At 43.2% G+C, this 17,933-nt stretch overlaps 1 protein-coding gene across 1 annotated transcript in view; it reads left to right on the top strand.

The window, feature by feature from the left end:
* The window catches only part of kif11 (kinesin family member 11), a 36,532-nt gene that overhangs the window by 15,815 nt on the left and 2,784 nt on the right, over positions 1 to 17,933 (top strand). The window contains exons 18-24 of the mRNA XM_072436511.1: positions 791 to 963; positions 1,730 to 1,855; positions 1,926 to 2,081; positions 5,249 to 5,388; positions 8,589 to 8,749; positions 10,368 to 10,486; positions 13,092 to 13,314. Coding sequence (XP_072292612.1) covers positions 791 to 963; positions 1,730 to 1,855; positions 1,926 to 2,081; positions 5,249 to 5,388; positions 8,589 to 8,749; positions 10,368 to 10,486; positions 13,092 to 13,314 — 1,098 coding nt within the window. The remainder of the gene's footprint in view (positions 1 to 790; positions 964 to 1,729; positions 1,856 to 1,925; positions 2,082 to 5,248; positions 5,389 to 8,588; positions 8,750 to 10,367; positions 10,487 to 13,091; positions 13,315 to 17,933) is intronic.

Here is a 17,933-nt window from a genome sequence, read left to right as displayed (position 1 = left end):
GTATATGAATGGCCTGAGTTATTTCCTGACCATAGCCTCAAAAGGATGTTGTAGACCACTGGCCACTACATTACATTGCTCTTTTTTTGTGTGGTCATCTTGTCCTCAGGATGAACCAGTTTCTTAAAGTGTTGCTTGGTTTTAAAATAAACGGGAATGTCGTGCAGTCTATAAATCCTTTGTCTGAAAATGGTCAGTTTAGTGTAAATTGTCCCTGTAATTTCTTAATGGCAGCACATTTAGGTGACCCTGGAAAAACTACAGTTTGAACGATCTTTCAACTAAATACACATGTTAACAGGTATCTCTATTTGAAATATTAAATATTTTGCAATTTATATGGATTTGGACCCCTGTACAAAATGATTGTACTTCCTGCTTGACATGGGTAGAAGTAATGAGTAGTTACACATAAAATACTTGTGTACTGTAGAGTTGCTCATATAAAATGATGTTATTAAAACACACTTTACCTGGCCTGGATCTCATCTGAACTGTAGCAGTTCACAGAAGCTGTCAATCGAAATTATTACTGTCAGTCTTTCCACATCCTTTTAATGTCCTTTAGGAAGAGTGTGAGATCTGTTCGCTCACCACTCATAATTTTTCTAACTCCTTTTAAAGTCTGATTTTTGGTCCCAGATTTGCCTTTTTGGCAGCACTAGTAGCTGCAACACCCCCACAAAATGGCAAGTGCTCATTTTAAGTTGGACTCACAATTTTGCACCCGTCTTTCTAAATATGGCCCGAACAGTGGGTGACTTGTTTTGCTGTGTGTCTTTGCTGTCAGATGGCCTGGTGCAGAAGAACGAGGCCGCGCTCCACAGTTGTCTGTCCACAGTGGAGACTCTTGTGTGTGGAGTTGGCACAGTGGTGTCTGAAGGAGTGAGCCGCTGCAGGGACAAAGTAAAGGAGCAGGAGAGCCTGTGCGCACACCACCGAGAGGGGCTTCTACAGCTGCTGGTGAGGGGCATATTGATTATTATTGCACATCGATGTTACAATTGAATCATGTGAGATGATGGCAGGCAGCACCATTTTTGTATGTTAACAACTCATTTGCGTTTGAAGTGTGGTTACTCTAGCTTCCAACCATTTCTAATGTCGAGGTCGGGTTCTGGTAAATCACCACCAGGACCAACGGCTTAAAACTTTATTGAGTCAAAAGACCCAGAAATTACCAAGCTAGACAAAAAAATATAAAATATTAACGCGCCGAATTCACTTGCAATAACAATAAATGCATTTTTTGACTAGTTTTCCTCCTAAACAATCAGTTTAGACGTGTTTACTCCTGGTAACTTCAGTGTGACCAGTTTAAGATTTCTGAGTGACTTGAGACCGTATTGCTGCTGCTGTTACAGGAGGAGCCAGATCAACACTTTGACACACAATTAAACAAAAATTGGTCTTAACACTTTTTCATGTCCTGTTTTTACATATGCCCTATGAAGCATTTTATTTTAGTTTTCCCCAAAGAAGGGTATAATGTGTTCTAACTAGTTCTACACATTTTAAAATGGATTTTAATATTATTGTACAATAACAGGAATTAGATTAACACACATTTTAAGTCAAACAAATATGGATATAAATTACCCAAATGACAATCTTTAGAAAATATCAGCCTAATATCAGTTATCAGCCCAAGCTTTTCCCATAACATCGGGGCCCAACATTTCTATTGGTGCACCACTTCCTAATATCGTGAGTTAAACTCTGTTTGCAGGAGGAGCACCAGCAGGACATGGAGGAGGTTCTGGTCACCCGCACGCTACTGAGTCTGACGGCGGTGAAGGAGCTGGGAGACACCCTGAGGAGCACCGTGGCGGCGCAAAGGGCACTGGCCAATAAGGTTTCACCACAACTCTAGTCCTGTCTGTGTTCATAGGTTGCACCATTGCTATATATCCTTCCCATTTCAGGTGGAGGCCATGAAGGAGATGGGCGTGTTCTTCAACACTCTGGTTGGCGACCTGTCCAAGCTGAGGGAGCGCACTGTGCACGGTCTGAGCAGTCTGCAGCAGGACCATGACGAACTGGAGGAGCAGATCTCACAAGCACAGGAGAAGCACCAGACGGTATGGAGCTAAAACATTTGTAAATGATGAGATGGTGTTTAGTATTAACTTTTAACATGCATATATCATGATTTTCCATTTTATTAATTGTAAACGGCAATTTTGGACTTTTGGGTACAACGCGGACTGACTAGTGACTACTACGCCATATTGCTGATATTTGCCTTTTAAAATCTCCTTTTCACCCACAAAACGAGGAGCAAGATGCTGTGACATGAGTAAACAAGGAAAGAAAGGAGCTAAACGATAAAAACTGAAGGACACGGACTTCCCCACAAGCTAATGATGCTAACACTGTATAATTAGCTTGTGGGGTTGTCTTATTGAGAGCGGCGGTTGGGGCTGAGGGCGCCGCTCGGGGCTGAGGGCACCCTCAGCCCCGAGCAGGAGCAGCATCTCGGACCTTATGGAGAGTTACAGGGGCTGAAAGCGAAGTTGGTGAAGTTGTTCCCACTTAAATTTCTCTAAAGAGCATATCGCCTGAGCCAGAAATGGGGCTGTCGGTTAAACGATTTCCCTCCGCACCGTGGTTTGTGGTTTATGCTGTGTGGTCTCATAATAATGCATGTAAATTGAAGAAGGTGACATTCAAAGTTGATATCAATTAAAGAATTGAAGAAATTAAGTGCCGAGGTAAAATCTGTGCCTACAACATGGAAGGAGCCAAAACATACGAACTAAACAAGAATGTTCAAATCTTAAACTTTAAAATCTTAAATCTTTGCTTCTGACCAAGGTTTTTACTAAATATTACTGACCTGAGTAGGGCTGCAACGATTATTCGAGTTAATTGAATAATTCGATTATTATTTTATTGCTTCGTTTAATTTACATATTTCATTAAAACACGTGAATCTGATGCGCGCGGAGCGCACGGAACGATTTGTCGCCACGAGTCGTTGCGCGCGCTCCGTTTCCCACGGAGCTTCTTCCTGAAGCAGCTCAAGCGCAACAGAGAGCGGCGTGTTTTAAACTCACGAGTGCGACACATGGATCTATTATAGGTGCGACACATGGATCTATTATAGGTGCGACACATGGATCTATTATAGGTGCGACACATGGATCTATTATAGGTGCGACACATGGATCTATTACAGGTGCGACACATGGATATATTACAGGTGCGACACATGGATCTATTATAGGTGCGACACATGGATCTATTACAGGTGCGACACATGGATCTATTACAGGTGCGACACATGGATCTATTACAGGTGCGACACATGGATCTATTACAGGTGCGACACATGGATCTATTACAGGTGCGACACATGGATCTATTACAGGTGCGACACATGGATCTATTACAGGTGCGACACATGGATCTATTACAGGTGCGACACATGGATCTATTACAGGTGCGACACATGGATCTATTACAGGTGCGACACATGGATCTATTACAGGTGCGACACATGGATCTATTACAGGTGCGACACATGGATCTATTACAGGTGCGACACATGGATCTATTATAGGTGCGACCGGGAAGAGTTATTTGGACTGAAGAGAAATGTTGCTGTTTTTGGGATAAACTTATGTGAAATTAAGAATAAAATGTGTTTTTTTTTTTTTAGGCAGAAACTCAATTTGCTATTTGTTTATTACAATGAACTATAACGTTTATTTAAAAAACGATTTAATATGCTTTTAAATGGTTTACGGAATGTACAAAAAAATTACCGATTAATCGAAGAAAAAAATCGATGGATTAATCGATAACTCAAATAATCGATAGCTGCAGCCCTAGACCTGAGATTCAAGTTCTTGATTGCAAAATATATAAAAGTTTTGACCAGATTGTAAAAGATAAACACGAAACTCATTCTAGTTGCAAATAAGTACCCACTTACTTTGTTTAATTTATTATAACCAATAAATTAAACAAAGTATACTTTAAACAAAGTAATGGCCATTATAACCCTTTGACTGAATTTTTTATCACGGCTTAGAAATCTGAACTTTCAAGGGGACCTATATCCAAATTATATTAATGCATTATTAATCTGGACAACAACTCCACTTTCCCATTTGTTTTTATTATATTTAGTAAAGGTAGCCTCGTTTTGACATACAAAGAGTGGGAAAGTGTGTGTCAAGTTGTTTCATAACACCATGTCAAAGGCATCATTATAACCCATGAACTTTAGAACTATGTACTTAGGCCTCAAAACTCCTGCCATGGACACAATAAAAGAATACTTTTTTGGAATATACTTTTGGCTGCAGGAAAAAAAGGCAATCCCTAAAATGGCTTAGAAAATCTATCAAGGACTAGATTGACATTATAACCGACATTAGACAAATGGAAAAACAATAATGTTGACTTTATTTGGAAACCCAACAAATTTTAGCGACTGTGGGACTTTTATTTTAATTAATATTTTTCATGATTGTGTTTTGTTGGTAGTTGTATTTTTAAATGGTTTATTCTTTTGTCTTATTTGTTTTATGTTTTGAACTTGTAAAAATATAAAGTGTTACGCCCGGTCTACACCTAATGCCAGCACAGTGGGTGCTGAAAGAATCAGCAAGAAGTCTATTTCCCGAACACCAGAGCATTTCAAGTCATTAGACCTGTACTTCTGTGTATCGCCTGCACCACCCTGTACGGGTCAAAAATGCGCTGCAGTACAGCCGTTGTCGTAAGCAGTTCACCAGTACGCCGCTCTATACGTGCCACACCCCGTATTGACTGTGAACGAGACCTATTTTTTGTATCATATAAAATATGATACAAACTATCTGAATAATATTTTAGGGGTGGTAATCACTTAAAAACTTGATAAATTACAATTTAGACACGGCAAGCTTCAACTTTGAGTGGTTAACACTTACACATCTCTGAAGACCGATGTTCATAATAGTCCATTGAGCTTTACAATCCTATGAAAGAAGTTAGTTTTAGTTATGTTTTAGGTTTTTAATCAGGGCTACACATATGGTGTTAAAATGGGCTTGTCAAAGGACTTTAGTCTATCTCTTCAACACGAGTAAGTGCTACAAATTTGGGGTACAAATACACTGTATTCTAATATGGTTTAGAGCTTATACAGTTGCAGCAGTGACCACAGTATCTTAAATCAGCTTCAAACCCAAGTTGTTGCTAAGGGATGTGTATGGCGTCTCCTTTCAAATAAAATAGTTGCGTTTTTGTTCAGGGTATGAAGCAGACCATCCAGTGCCTGCAGGACCAGCTGAACCTCCTGAGTATGGAGACGGAGAAGGACTACAGCCAGCTCCGCTCAGCCTCCAGAGCTTTGCAAACGCCTCTGCAGAGCCTCCAGGATGACATGAGCAGGTACACACACACACACACACACACACACACACACACACACACACACACACATCTTTAAAGATACTACTCTATTACCTCTGGTCACAAGTTCACTTAAGGAATTTGAGAAATTACAATGACAATGTTTCAATTATCTTCAGACAGGAATTGTACCAGGGCAGCCATGTCCTAAGAACAAAACGGTTTAAAAGAATAAGAAAAGGAAAATAAAAGATTTTTATGAAATCTAAATGCAACCAAAGGAGCAAAGAAAGAAAAACAGTCTTTGTTGTAAAAGGTTGCGTTTTCAAATTTCAACAGTTTCTCCTCCTGCGACTCACATGCGAACCACTTTACCTCTTATTTAAAAAGGTCCCGTTATTCCCCAGTGCATTCATTCCATGCATGTTGAGTGTAGGCCTGTTGTCAAATGATAGAATAGCCTATTGTTTCAACCATATACCGTTCCACATCTCCCGATAGTTGTGCATAAATGTATGGTTTTACAGCATAACACATTGCAGCATATCCAGCCAGTGCAGGTCCCAGGGAATACCAGTACCGTGGAACATGGGCCTGACCCTGTTTTGGTCTGATTTTGGACCTGATTTAAACTTTAGACCTGGTTTAGTTGTTTTCCCCCCGCGTCGTGCCCCAGATCCAGTGCTGTTCACACGCACATGTAGGATCTCTAGCGGCGCATAACTTTGTGATTACTTTGTGTATTTTGAAAATATAAAGTGTACATGAGCTGGTTATCTTGTCTGTTACCGTCTACAGCTCTCATATAAACAGACCTAGCAGTGTTTTTGGCACGGGCGCTCGATGGTGACCCATGTACTAAAGCATCATATCAATATTTTGACCTACTTATTCTGCAACTGAAACTCTGCACTGAGCGTAAAACTCGGGCTGTTCTGCGCAGTGAATGATCTGATCCGGACTGGGTTCTGATAGAATCGCTACATGTGCGCGAGCTAGAGCTGGGTCGGGTTGCATAATTGTGCCCGATCTAAACTGAGCTCAGCTCAAGCGGCGTGTGACTTTAACATGTGTGGAGATGTCTGTATGGAAGAGCACTAATGTCTGAGCAGCTGCCAGCTGTTTTTGTTTTTCTTGTTCATTCAGAAGTGCTCACTGGGCTAATGCGGGTTTCTCCAGTGAGAGCCGGGCCCCTGTGCACTACTGCAGTTGCAGTATGTACCGTATTTTCCGGACTATAAGTCACAAGGGGTGCTACTTACATATATTTATACCTTATACCTCCTTATCACATGTAATGTCCTGCTTTCATGGCTCTCATTGTTGTCATTGTAAGCTGCTATTTGTACAGTACCGATAAGTATAATTTAGATCAGGCCTATTTCCTTAAATGTATGCTGTTTGTACATTCAAAATATTTGTAAAGTGCCACAATAATTGATATGAAAGGATTTCTCCTAATTCATTGTCTTTGATAGTATTCACCCTTCTATAATTTGACCTCTTTTTAAAATGTTTGCGTGTACAGCCCCTGTGTGTGTTAAGAAGGTACTCCTGAGCGGAGTACCTTCTTAACACACAGAAAAAATCTTGGTTTCTCTTGGTTCTGGGCTCATTAAAGTAGACTGTATTAGACTGTATTAGTGTCTGTGGAAAATCTAAAGCCTGCACATAGCAGCTTTGTACAGTTTTTTAAAAACGCAGCATTTAGGCTGCCCCAAATTAATTGTATGTTTGCTGTAGGGCTGGGTATTGCAAAGACCCTTGCGATACGATACGTATCCCGATACTTGTATATTCCGATACAATTCCCTCATTACGATACACATCCCGATACATTTTTGAAAAAAGGGTCTTAAAAATGTACCAAATGGTTAATGTTTTTACTCTGAATAAGAAAATGCATGCAATTTCATGTTTATCCACGAAGCACTTATTTATAAATCCATTCTGCTCTAATAACTTGATACATCCAACCAACTGATCCAAATAAAAATATAAGGAATACATTCTAGTAAATTATTGCATGTTCTTGCCAAACAATTGGCCTGGTCTGAACATGCTGCTGCAGCATCTTCTGCACAGATCAGCTTCTGATCAGGTCCACAGCTCCTTCTCGAGAGAGGCGCGCAGCACAAACAGCAGATCAAAAGTACTATTTCACCTCGTTTAAAGCCTACGGGCCACAAAAATCTTTTTATATGATTTTTTTTTTTTTCAAATAAAACAATATCGATACTGTGACTCAGTATTGATACGCGTATCGATACGGAGTCCGTGACGATATATCGCCGTATCGATATTTTGAACACAGCCCTAGTTTGCTGTAACCCTACCAACATTTTTCAAGTAGGTAGGTAATTTTTTTTAATTATTTTTAACTTTCAAATTCGTAAATAAAATCCACCCATTTAATGATGAATTGCCTATGAAATTAAGTTATCATTTATCAGGAGAGATGCTACCATAAATGTACAAAACAAAAGTCTAGCCAATGAACTATTTTTGTCAATTTTTACAGTAACTCAACTTTTCATCCACCGAACACAAATTCTGGAAATATGCTTGAGAGGATCTCTTCAGAAGGCACAACAAGACAAAATATACTGCATGGGTGTATGTAAAAATAGAACTTTGTTTTAAAATCTAAAGGACAGAATAATAAGTCTGGAGTGAGACTAATGGGGTTCACTAACGGTAATAATTATGTACTGCGTTGTTGTAGATGTGTTTATCTTCTTCGGTGGTGACAATGACTCTGACGATGATATATCGGCCGTAGCAAATAACGGTCCCGCGGAACTTCATCATACTCCATGCGCAATATTTGTAAAACAACTTCCGATGATAATTGCTTGTAAAGATAAACTATAAAGTGCCTGAAGTCTTTATTGTAACGTCCCTTCGGGTTCTGTTGTGCAGTTAGTCTACAGTCGTTCACTAAATCTAAGTGCGCACTGCCCTGTCCGCACATCTCTGTGCTGGGTCTACTTGCATCTAAAATCACCGATTTAAATGTTGCGGCCCTACCCCTCACAGAAATGAAAACAACCCACGCTGATCATTGACGATTAGAAAAGAGTCTTGACCTCCATTAGTTACAGAGCCCTATTTACTTGCCTTTAACTTGATTTGATTTCTATTTGTATGAAGAACGTTCAAAGTAATTGTCTGATAAATTTCCAATGTACCTGCATCTTTCTAAAACTCATCTGCATCTATGTCCCTGATGTGCGCAGTGATTGTCGGTCAGCAGAGCAGCAGATGTCCTCTCAGGCAGAGCTCCTCTCCTCAACCTCCTCCTCTCTGGCCTCCTCGATCAGGCACAATGCAGAAGAGAGCCACCATGCACTGGAGGAGATGATGGCCAGCTGTGGCAGCGTCCACACCGCCGTCTCTGGTAAGAACTTCCCCAAAATATGTTAGGGGTGGAGACACCTGTCACCCCAACAATCAGTCAGACTCCAACTAGGACCATGGGCCTGACCAAAGAGCTGTCAAAACACACCAGCTTTGTGAAAAAAGATCAACTGTTGGAGCAATTGTTAGAAAATGGAAGAGGCTAAAGATGACAGTCAATCTCCCTCGGACTGGGGCTTCATGCAAGCGCTCACCTCGTGTGGGATAAGAAAGGTGAGGGGTCAGCCCAGAACTACACTGGAGGAGCTGGTCAATGATCTGAAGAGCACTGGGACCACAGTTTCAAAGTTTACTGTCTGTAATACACTACGCTGTCATGGTTATGCAGGTTCCCCTGCTTAAGTCGGCTTATGTCCAGGCCCGTCTGAAGTTTGCCCGTGAGCATGTTTCACGGGAGTCGTGGGAGTCATGGGAGTCGTTTGGACGCAGATGGATCAGTACCATCCCAACAACAGCATTCCTAATGTGAAGCATGGGGGTGGAAACATGCTTTGTGGGTGCTTTTCTGCATAGGGGACAGAACAACTGCACTGTAGGAGAGAATGAATAGGGCCATATATTGCGAGTGGCTTAGCCAGTCTCAAAACCTAAATTAAATAGAAAATCTTTGGAAGGAGCTGAAACTTGGTGTTGCTCAGCGACAGCACTGAACCTGACAGAGAAGATCTCTGTGGAGTAGTGGGCCAAAATCCCTGCTGCAGTGTGAACCTACCTGGTCAAGATCTACAAAGGCTTCTGTACCAAATATTATATGTTTAAATACTTCTTTGCAGCAGATTCTGTCTCTCAGTTGAAATGCACCTACGAAAAAAATGATGGAGGGGTCTGACATTTTTTCAAGTGTGAGAAGTTGCAAAATCGCAGGGTGTTAAAATAAGAAACTTGTATTCGTCCCACAATGTGGAAATTCCAGTGTTGCAACACAAGGTAGGTACAGAAGTAAAAGAACAGATAACGTGTAGAAACTTGAAAATAGGTCACTCCTCCCCACGCGGTGCTGCACCGTCTGAGAAAATGCCCACGCGAATGTTTTTTCAGCCTGGCGGTATCTTTTGGGCATGGGCATGCCAAAACACCTCAGCGAGAACACTGCATGTGTACTATGTTTTATAGTAGTATATCTATATCTGTCTCTGTCTCTCTCTCTCTCTGGTTTCCTTTCTGTTCTCGGGTCTTGTTCCATTCCATTTTTTTTTTGTTATGCATTTTCAAAATTGAAGAAAAAAAAGATCACTTGGTAACAAATTTACATAAGATTAATCACTGCAATATGACCGTAATTGAGCCTTACAAAAAAAAGAGTCACATATGCTAATTATTTCGAGATTAGTTTATGGTCGAGGATTTATTTCGAATCAGAAATGGAAATAGAAATCACCAGAAGCTTAAAGATTCACAGCTAATGTTTGTACTACACGTTGAGCAAGTGGGACTTTTCCTAGCAATATACAATGTTTAACTGGATTTCAAGTTATGTTTAAAGCAATCTCTAAAGCTTTTGTAACTTAATTGTCCTACTTTACTATACTTATGTGTACGTTTTCTCAGAATTGGGTTATGATGACTGACATTGACATTTGTCCATGGATGTGGTGCAGGTCTGGTGGAGAGGGACCTGCAGTGGGCCTCCAAAACTATGGAACACACAAAGGCTAAAGCCCAGGAACAGCTCACTCTTTTGGACGGTGTTTCCACAGAGGTTCTGAGTCTACAGCAGGTAAGTCTTTCCTATCCGTCTATCCTATTTAACTACTTTTATATGATATGAAAGTGAAATTATAAGAAGTTGTAGTAAAGTAGAAGCTTTTATACACCATAAATATGAATTGTTCAGTTTGATTTTAACAGCAATAAACAAATATTTACTTCAGTTTGCAATCTATCATTTGTATTATATCAATGGCAATAAACTGATTATATTTAAATCCATAAAAAAATGTGCCATAACAAACGGTAAAGGTCCTGATGTAAATTTACTGCAAAAATGTGAATGTATGTTTGTCCTAAACCTACTTGAAGTTAAACTAATTAATTTGGCGTGACAGCGCCCCCTACAGAGTGAAATAAAATTTTATATAGAGAGTAAAATTTTAGATTAGATTTAAGAAATTTGGCACGCTCGCTCGCTCTTGCCCTCTCACTCACTCATTCATTCTCTACCGCTTGTTAGACCCGTTAGGAGTAGCGGGTGACTATAGCCTATCCCAGTGTCTTTGGGCCTTAGGTGGGGGGCCAGCTCGTTGCAGGGTTAACCCTGTGTGTACATATTCAATTCAAATGTATTTTTGTAACGCCCAAAATCACAACAACAGTTGCCTCTGAGGGCGACAGTGACAAACAGATTAAACCATGTCTGTGGTGGCGAGGGACGATGTTCCAGAGTCCCCTGTCCTTAGACCCTCCTTCTCGGCCTGGAAAAACTACAAATAACCTCCTTGGGGAAAAAGTAGAAACCTGGAGGAGTTCCACAGTGAAGGAGAGATCTGACTCCACATTAACAAATTGGTACCTATCAGAAAAATAGGATTTAAACCAGCTGAGGGCAGTTCCTCTGACACCTACATCACATTCTAACCTCTGCAGTAGAATGTTGTGGTCAATGGTGTCAAACGCTTCGCTGAGGTCCAACAGGACGAGGATTGAGACCAGTCATCTGCTGCTAATAATAACAAATCATTTGTGACTGACTTTAGTGCAGTTTCAGTGCTGTGGTGGGCCCTGAACCCTGTGGGTGGCGACAAAGCTGTTTTACTACAACTTTTTCATGGATTTTAGAGACAAAGGGAAGATTTGAAATGGGTATATAGTTTACTGATAAGTCGGGATCGAGGTTAGGCGTTTTCAAAAGAGGTTTAATGACGTCATGTTTGAAGGACTGTGGAACATAAGCAATTTCGAGTGAAGTATTTATTATATTAAGAATAGGGTCTATAATTAGGGGGAGAATGTCTTTGAGGAGTCTGCTTGGAATGGGGTCTAGGACACAAGTTGAGCTTTTAGAGCAGGGGTCCCCAACCTTTTTGCACCACGGACTGGAATAATGTAGGTTTTATTTTCACGGACCGGTGTGCCAGGTTATGTCGCGGTCAGGTTAACTTTCTCAGAAGTGGGCGGGGCTTAGGCTTCCATTCGATTCAGCTCGGAAAAGACGCGTTTGTACAAGTGTGCCATACCAAAAGATCCGAATTGGAGTAACATAACGTACAGTTCCATGTGTCCTCACTGTTCTTCTGACTGGTGGAAGCTCATCAGATGAATGTCAAAAATAAGTGCATAAAAATTACGACTGCCGCAAATGCTGAATCAGTGGGAGCCCTGTGCGTGTTTCTGTGCAATGAGAGGGTCCCATCAGGAGTGATTGGAGACAAAGACCCCCGCAGTGTGTTAAATCCAGTCTGCTCCGTAGTTTTGTCACAGGAAGTAGCACTCAAACGCTTGTAAAAGTAAAAACAGGTGATCGCGTAGCAGCTGGAGAATGCTGGCCCAGGAGACGTGTCCTCCAAAATCCTCGCTGGCTCCTCGTCTGCTCCTCACTTGGCCTTTTCCCCTTTGCAAAAATGCTCTCCAAAGACTTTTGTTTTTTACTCATTTTCGCTGGCTTGTGGGTCTACTTTTGTGCAGCGTGTTTGACGCATCCGCGATGACGTAGCATGTATAATGCACGTATCAGTTATGTTGTCACGCAAGACAAAAGCAGATATAATATACTTGCCATTATATTTAATGGATTTCATTGGCAATTTCCTATAAGGCTTTTCATTATATATCCACTGACAAGCTTATTAGCGTGTCATGAGGGACAGGCCAAAGTCACGTCGGTGAAGTTGCTGTCACTGATAGATTATTTCCAGTTTTTGTGCGGCCCGGTAGCAAACGCGTTGCGTACCGGTACCGGTCCCCGGCCCGGTGGGGATGGCTGAAGTTCTCTGCTTGATCAACAGAAAAGATAAGATAATCCTTTATTGTCCACACATGGGGACATTTCATTGAAAGGTTCACAGGTTCTAAATTTACTGATGGATTTATATATGATGTTAGTTTTACAGCTTGGGCTAGTTCAGAGTGAATAGTGGGAGTAATTTTTATCTAATTTATCTGATTGTTTTTATTTTATAGATCCATATACACCAAATCTGTGCCTGCCATTACATTTGACCTAACTACATTGAAATAGTCTTATAAAGGCTTAAATGTTACTGTGCCAAACCTGAAACTAACATGATATGTCTCTCCTCTTTTGAGCCACACCGCATCATTTGCATGTGATATAATTGCCTGCCGACGCAGCACTTACAGTTGTCCATGGTTCATGTCTGTTGCAGAGTGTAGATGTGCTGTGCTCAGACCAGCGCGGCTCCACAGCAGAGCAGCTTTCGGCTCACATGCAGCAGGTGAACGGCTCGCTCCAGGCCCTGCAGAGGCAGACGGCAGAGGAGGGCCTGGCCGTGGAGCTGCAGCAGGCTGAACTGCAGCAGCATGTGGAGAGCAGTGAGCGGCTGGTGAGGGACTTCCTGCAGGAGGAGCTGCAGCAGGACGTGTCCACTGGTAAGATGCTTAATTATGTCCAAACACTGAAACAATTTGCATCAAGTATTTAACCAAATGTTTCCCCTGAAGTTTACATTTTTGCTTTCTTTCTGTATTACCACTGGCAACGGCACATGCCTAGTGTCATCAAAAGCTTTTCCACTTGGCCTGGTCCCCCTCATTTCGGAGTGTACCGGGCTGCTTCTGTTAACAGCGGATTGCGTTTCTAAGGACCCTGGTCACGGGGGTCTGCTATGTGTTTTCTTAATGGAATCAAATCTGAGTTGTTGGATAATGTAGGTATACGCGCTTCACTGTAGGTGCCAAGCCACTGCAGTAAACATGTAAACAAAAAAAAGAGAATCTCAAATTTGAGTTGCACCTGGATTCTTATCCATCTTCAGACCAAGCTCAGCAATTTACAAAAATATTCACGTTTTTGGGTCTTTGTGTAATGGTTTGGATGGTGTTAAACGCATTATACACTGGTCTAATTTTGGGTTGTGGCACAGGTGCTGTGTGTCAGAACAGAAAACGGTTGATGCCAACTAGCATGCTCAACAAATACAGTTATCAAATGTCACCAGATTAAGCCAGCGTTTAGTGAGGACTGATTATTTTCTGTTTTTTTTTTTAATTTATTTTTTCTTCTGTTCTTTTGTTCTCTCTTGTCCAATCATTGGACTTAAAAACGCTCTTTGGGCCTTAAGCGAGGCAGCACCCCTCTCATTGTCCCCTTCAGACCTCTCAAACTGGGTGGTATGCCTCATTGTTTTTATGCAGTGGAAACACCAGGGAATGTACCACTCTGCCCCGTACAGCTCCTATGGAAACGTCCCTAAAGTCTGAAGACTGTCAACATCCAATCACTAATGTCACTCATAAGTTCTTTCCTAACTTCAAGAACAGGTGCAAGTTGAATAGTTTTCCTGAAGGAAAACTTTCCACATCCTTGCAGATGCATTGCATGTATTTCATTTAGTTAGTTAAAAATGAGTTAGTTAAAAATTTAAAAACTTTCTAACATTGTTCCCTCATCAAAAACGTACCTGGAGGCATTTAGCTTCATTCAGGCTAGTTTGGCCCTACGGCCATCAAATACACTACGTTGTATATTTCCCCCAATCTGTGATGTTTTCTGGACCTGTAACGTGGCTGAGAATCTGTGCTGTTCAAAGTCCATAAATCATCGCCAGACTTGTTTTTCTTGCGTGGCTGCTGTCGAGCATCTATGAGAATGGATTCCAGTTTCCAGGAATCATGTCCTGGAATCATTAACATGTGTAATTCCCTCTGCAGCCAGTAGATGGTGCCAGAACTCTGTACAGTATATGCCATGGGAAACGGCAGAGATTCAGATGTTAATGTGGAAATAGAGTTTTAGTTCTAAAACATGAGTCTAAACTAAAGGTACTTAGGAGCATGTTTTAAAGCAGATTATTCAAATTAATAATAATAATAACTTTTATTTATATAGCGCTTTTCAGTGACCCAAAGACGCTGAACATATATAAAAAAGGGGGGGTATTTACAGACAGGGGGGACAACACGTACAATACACATTAATATACAGATAAAATGAACAAGACAGAAGAAGTAGAGAGAAAAAGATGGGGATGTAACAGGGGGTAGAAGTGTAGGCAATGGGGTAGAGGAGGCTAGGGGTAGGGGAGGTCATAGGCTTGGGTGAAGAGGTATGTTTTTAGGCGGGATTTGAATGTTGTGAGTGAGGGAGAGTGGCGGACAGGTTGGGGGAGGGAGTTCCAGAGTCGGGGTGCTGTTCGGGAGAATGCTCTGTCGCCAAAACTTTTGAGTCGGGATGTTGGTGCAGTCAGGGTGAGAGAGGAGGAGGATCGGAGAGCTCGGGAGGGGCGGTGGGGGATGAGGAGGTCAGACAGGTAGGGGGGGGGGGGGGGGCAAGGTGGTGAAGAGCTTTGAAGGTGAGGAGGAGTATTTTAAAGTTTATGCGCTGCTTGATGGGGAGAGAGTGGAGAGAGCGGAGAACGGGAGTGATGTGATCACGGGACCGGGTGTGGGTGAGGAGGCGGGCAGCAGAGTTTTGGACCATTTGGAGTCTATGGAGGGAATGGGAGGAGATGCCAGTGAGGAGGGAGTTGCAGTAGTCGAGGCGGGAGGAGATGAAGGCATGGATGAGGGATTCAGCAGCGGGGAGGGTGAGGCAGTGTCGGATTTTGGCGATGCGGCGGAGGTGGAAGTATGAGGGCTTGACAATGTGGCTGACATGGGGAGTGAAGGAGAGGGTGGGGTCCATGATGACACCGAGATTGCGTACCAGGGTAGAGTGGGTGATGGTCGAGGTGTCGCTGCTGAGTGAAAAGGGACCAGTTTTATTGAGAGTGGATTTGGTGCCAATGAGGAGGAGCTCTGTTTTGTCACTGTTCAGTTTGAGGAAGTTGAGAGTGAGCCATGATTTTATTGTTGAGATGCAGGTTTCGATGTGGCTGAGGGGAGGGTTTTGGGTGGATTTGGTGGTGAGGTATATCTGGGTGTCGTCAGCGTAGCAGTGAAAGTCCAGGTTGAGTTGGCGGAGGATGTGACCAAGGGGGAAGATGTAGCAGATGAAGAGGAGGGGGCCGAGGACTGAGCCCTGGGGGACCCCCTGCGTTACTGGGGAGAGGGTGGATGAGTGACCGGAGAGGGAAATGAACTCTTGCCTGTTGGTGAGGTAGGATGTGAGCCAGTCAAGTGCAGAGCCCTCAACACCCAGTTGGCGCAGCCTTTGTAGGAGGATGGAATGGTTTATAGTGTCAAAGGCTGCGCTGAGGTCTTGTAGTAAGAGGATGTTGAGGCCCCCGGAGTCTGCAGAGGTGAGGAGATCGTTGAGTACTTTGACCAGGGCTGTTTCAGTGCTGTGAAGTGGGCGGAAGCCAGATTGGAGGGGTTCATAGAGGTTGTTTGACTGGAGGTGGGTGTGAAGTTGGGCGGCGACGATGCGTTCCAGCGTTTTTGAGAGGAATGGCAGGTTGGAGATGGGGCGGTAGTTGGAGAGGTTGGCGGAGTCTAGGGTTTTTGAGGATGAGAAAAGGATGCAGAGATGATCAGAGAGTGGGAAGGGGAGGGGGTGGGGCTTAGATATGGGTAGGAGAGAGGAACAGACTAAGTCCAGAGTGTGGCCTTTGGTATGGGTGGGGAAGTCAATATGTTGTATCTACCTCTGTATCTACCTGCGTTGCACCAATGAAATTTCCCCATGTGGGACAATAAAGGAATGTCTTATCTTATCTTATTATCTTATCTTATGTTGGGTGAGATGGAAGCAGTCCAGGAGAGAGAGGAAGTCGGATGTCAGTGGGGCGTTGGGGCAGTCAATGTGGATGTTGAAGTCACCAGTGAGTAGGAGGCGGGCAGAGAGAGAGGATGCGATGGTGAGGAGTTCAGACAATTCAGTGAGGAAAGAGAGGTGGGGCTTTGGGGGACGATAGATCAGGATAGCGGTGATAGAGTTGGGGAGGGAGAAGGCGAGGTATTCAAATGATGAGATGGATGGAAGGTTGAGGTTCAGTTCAGTGATGGATGTAGATTTTTTATGAATAACAGCAAGACCTCCCCCACGCCCGGAGAGGCGGGGTTTGGCAGTGCAAGTGTAGTTGGAGGGAGTGGCTTGGTTGAGAGCATAGAAGTCCAGGGGCTGTTGCCATGTTTCACAGAGGAGAAGCAGATCAATGTTATTGTCCAGTAGCAGTTCAGAACAGGTGATTTGTTGGAGAGGGAGCGGCAGTTCAGCAGTGCAAGGGAGATGGGTGGGGGCGCGGAGATGGATGGGGGCGCAGGGGTGGGGGGGCGGAGGTTGCTGAGGTTGGCAGTGCGGCAGGTGGGGGTGACGGGGGGGCGAAAACTAGTCCAGAGTGAGGGGATAGGTGAGCCGTCGTTGGAGTGTTGGTTATGGGAGAGACCAGAGCCCCTGAGGATGTAGCGGGGCTGGCGAAGGATCCCAGCTGAGCTAGCTGCAGAGGCAGCAGCAGCTGGGAGACGGTAGTTATGGTTGAGGAGGTGAAGGTCAGCAGCGGTGTAGGTGAGTAGGCGAGAAGTTGGTGGAGCGGTGGCCTGGAGGCGCGGGAGTGATAGTCCGAGGAGGAGATGGAACGTAGCAGCAGATGAGAGTAATCCAGTTAGTATGTTGGCGGTGGCTAGAAGCTGGTTAACTAGGAGCTGGTGGGCAGAGAGTTGTGAAAAAGCAGCAGTGGACCGGGTGTTGAAGCTGGTGGAGTGAGTGGCGTTGGTTGCCCCAGACCTTGTCTGCACGACAGGGAGGCCCCGTGATACCATGACGGACCTCAGCAGGTGTTAAGCCAGCTGTTAGCTGGCGGCTAGGGCAGTAGATAGTCCAGGAGTGAGGGAGGAGATGAGCGATGGACGGTGCAGTAATGTCCGATGAAGTTAAGGAACAGGGATGTAGACAGAAGACAACACAGAGACGCGGGAACAAAACAAAACAATGGAAACGACTAACAAAACAAAGACGTTGGGAATTATTTCCAACGTTGCAAAAATTATGCATATTTGTCATTTAACTCAAATTGGACAGGGAAAAATCACTTTTGGAATTACAGCTGTTTTCCATTTTTCTCACTAATTCAGAGCTGCTCAAAGCCTGATTTTTAAATACCAGAATACAG

This window comes from Eucyclogobius newberryi, unplaced genomic scaffold (assembly GCF_026437365.1).
Source record: "Eucyclogobius newberryi isolate DKJ021-1_F unplaced genomic scaffold, fEucNew1.0.hap1 SCAF_8, whole genome shotgun sequence".
Taxonomy (NCBI): Eukaryota; Metazoa; Chordata; class Actinopteri; order Gobiiformes; family Gobiidae; genus Eucyclogobius; species Eucyclogobius newberryi.
This window is presented reverse-complemented; position numbering and strand designations above follow the sequence as displayed.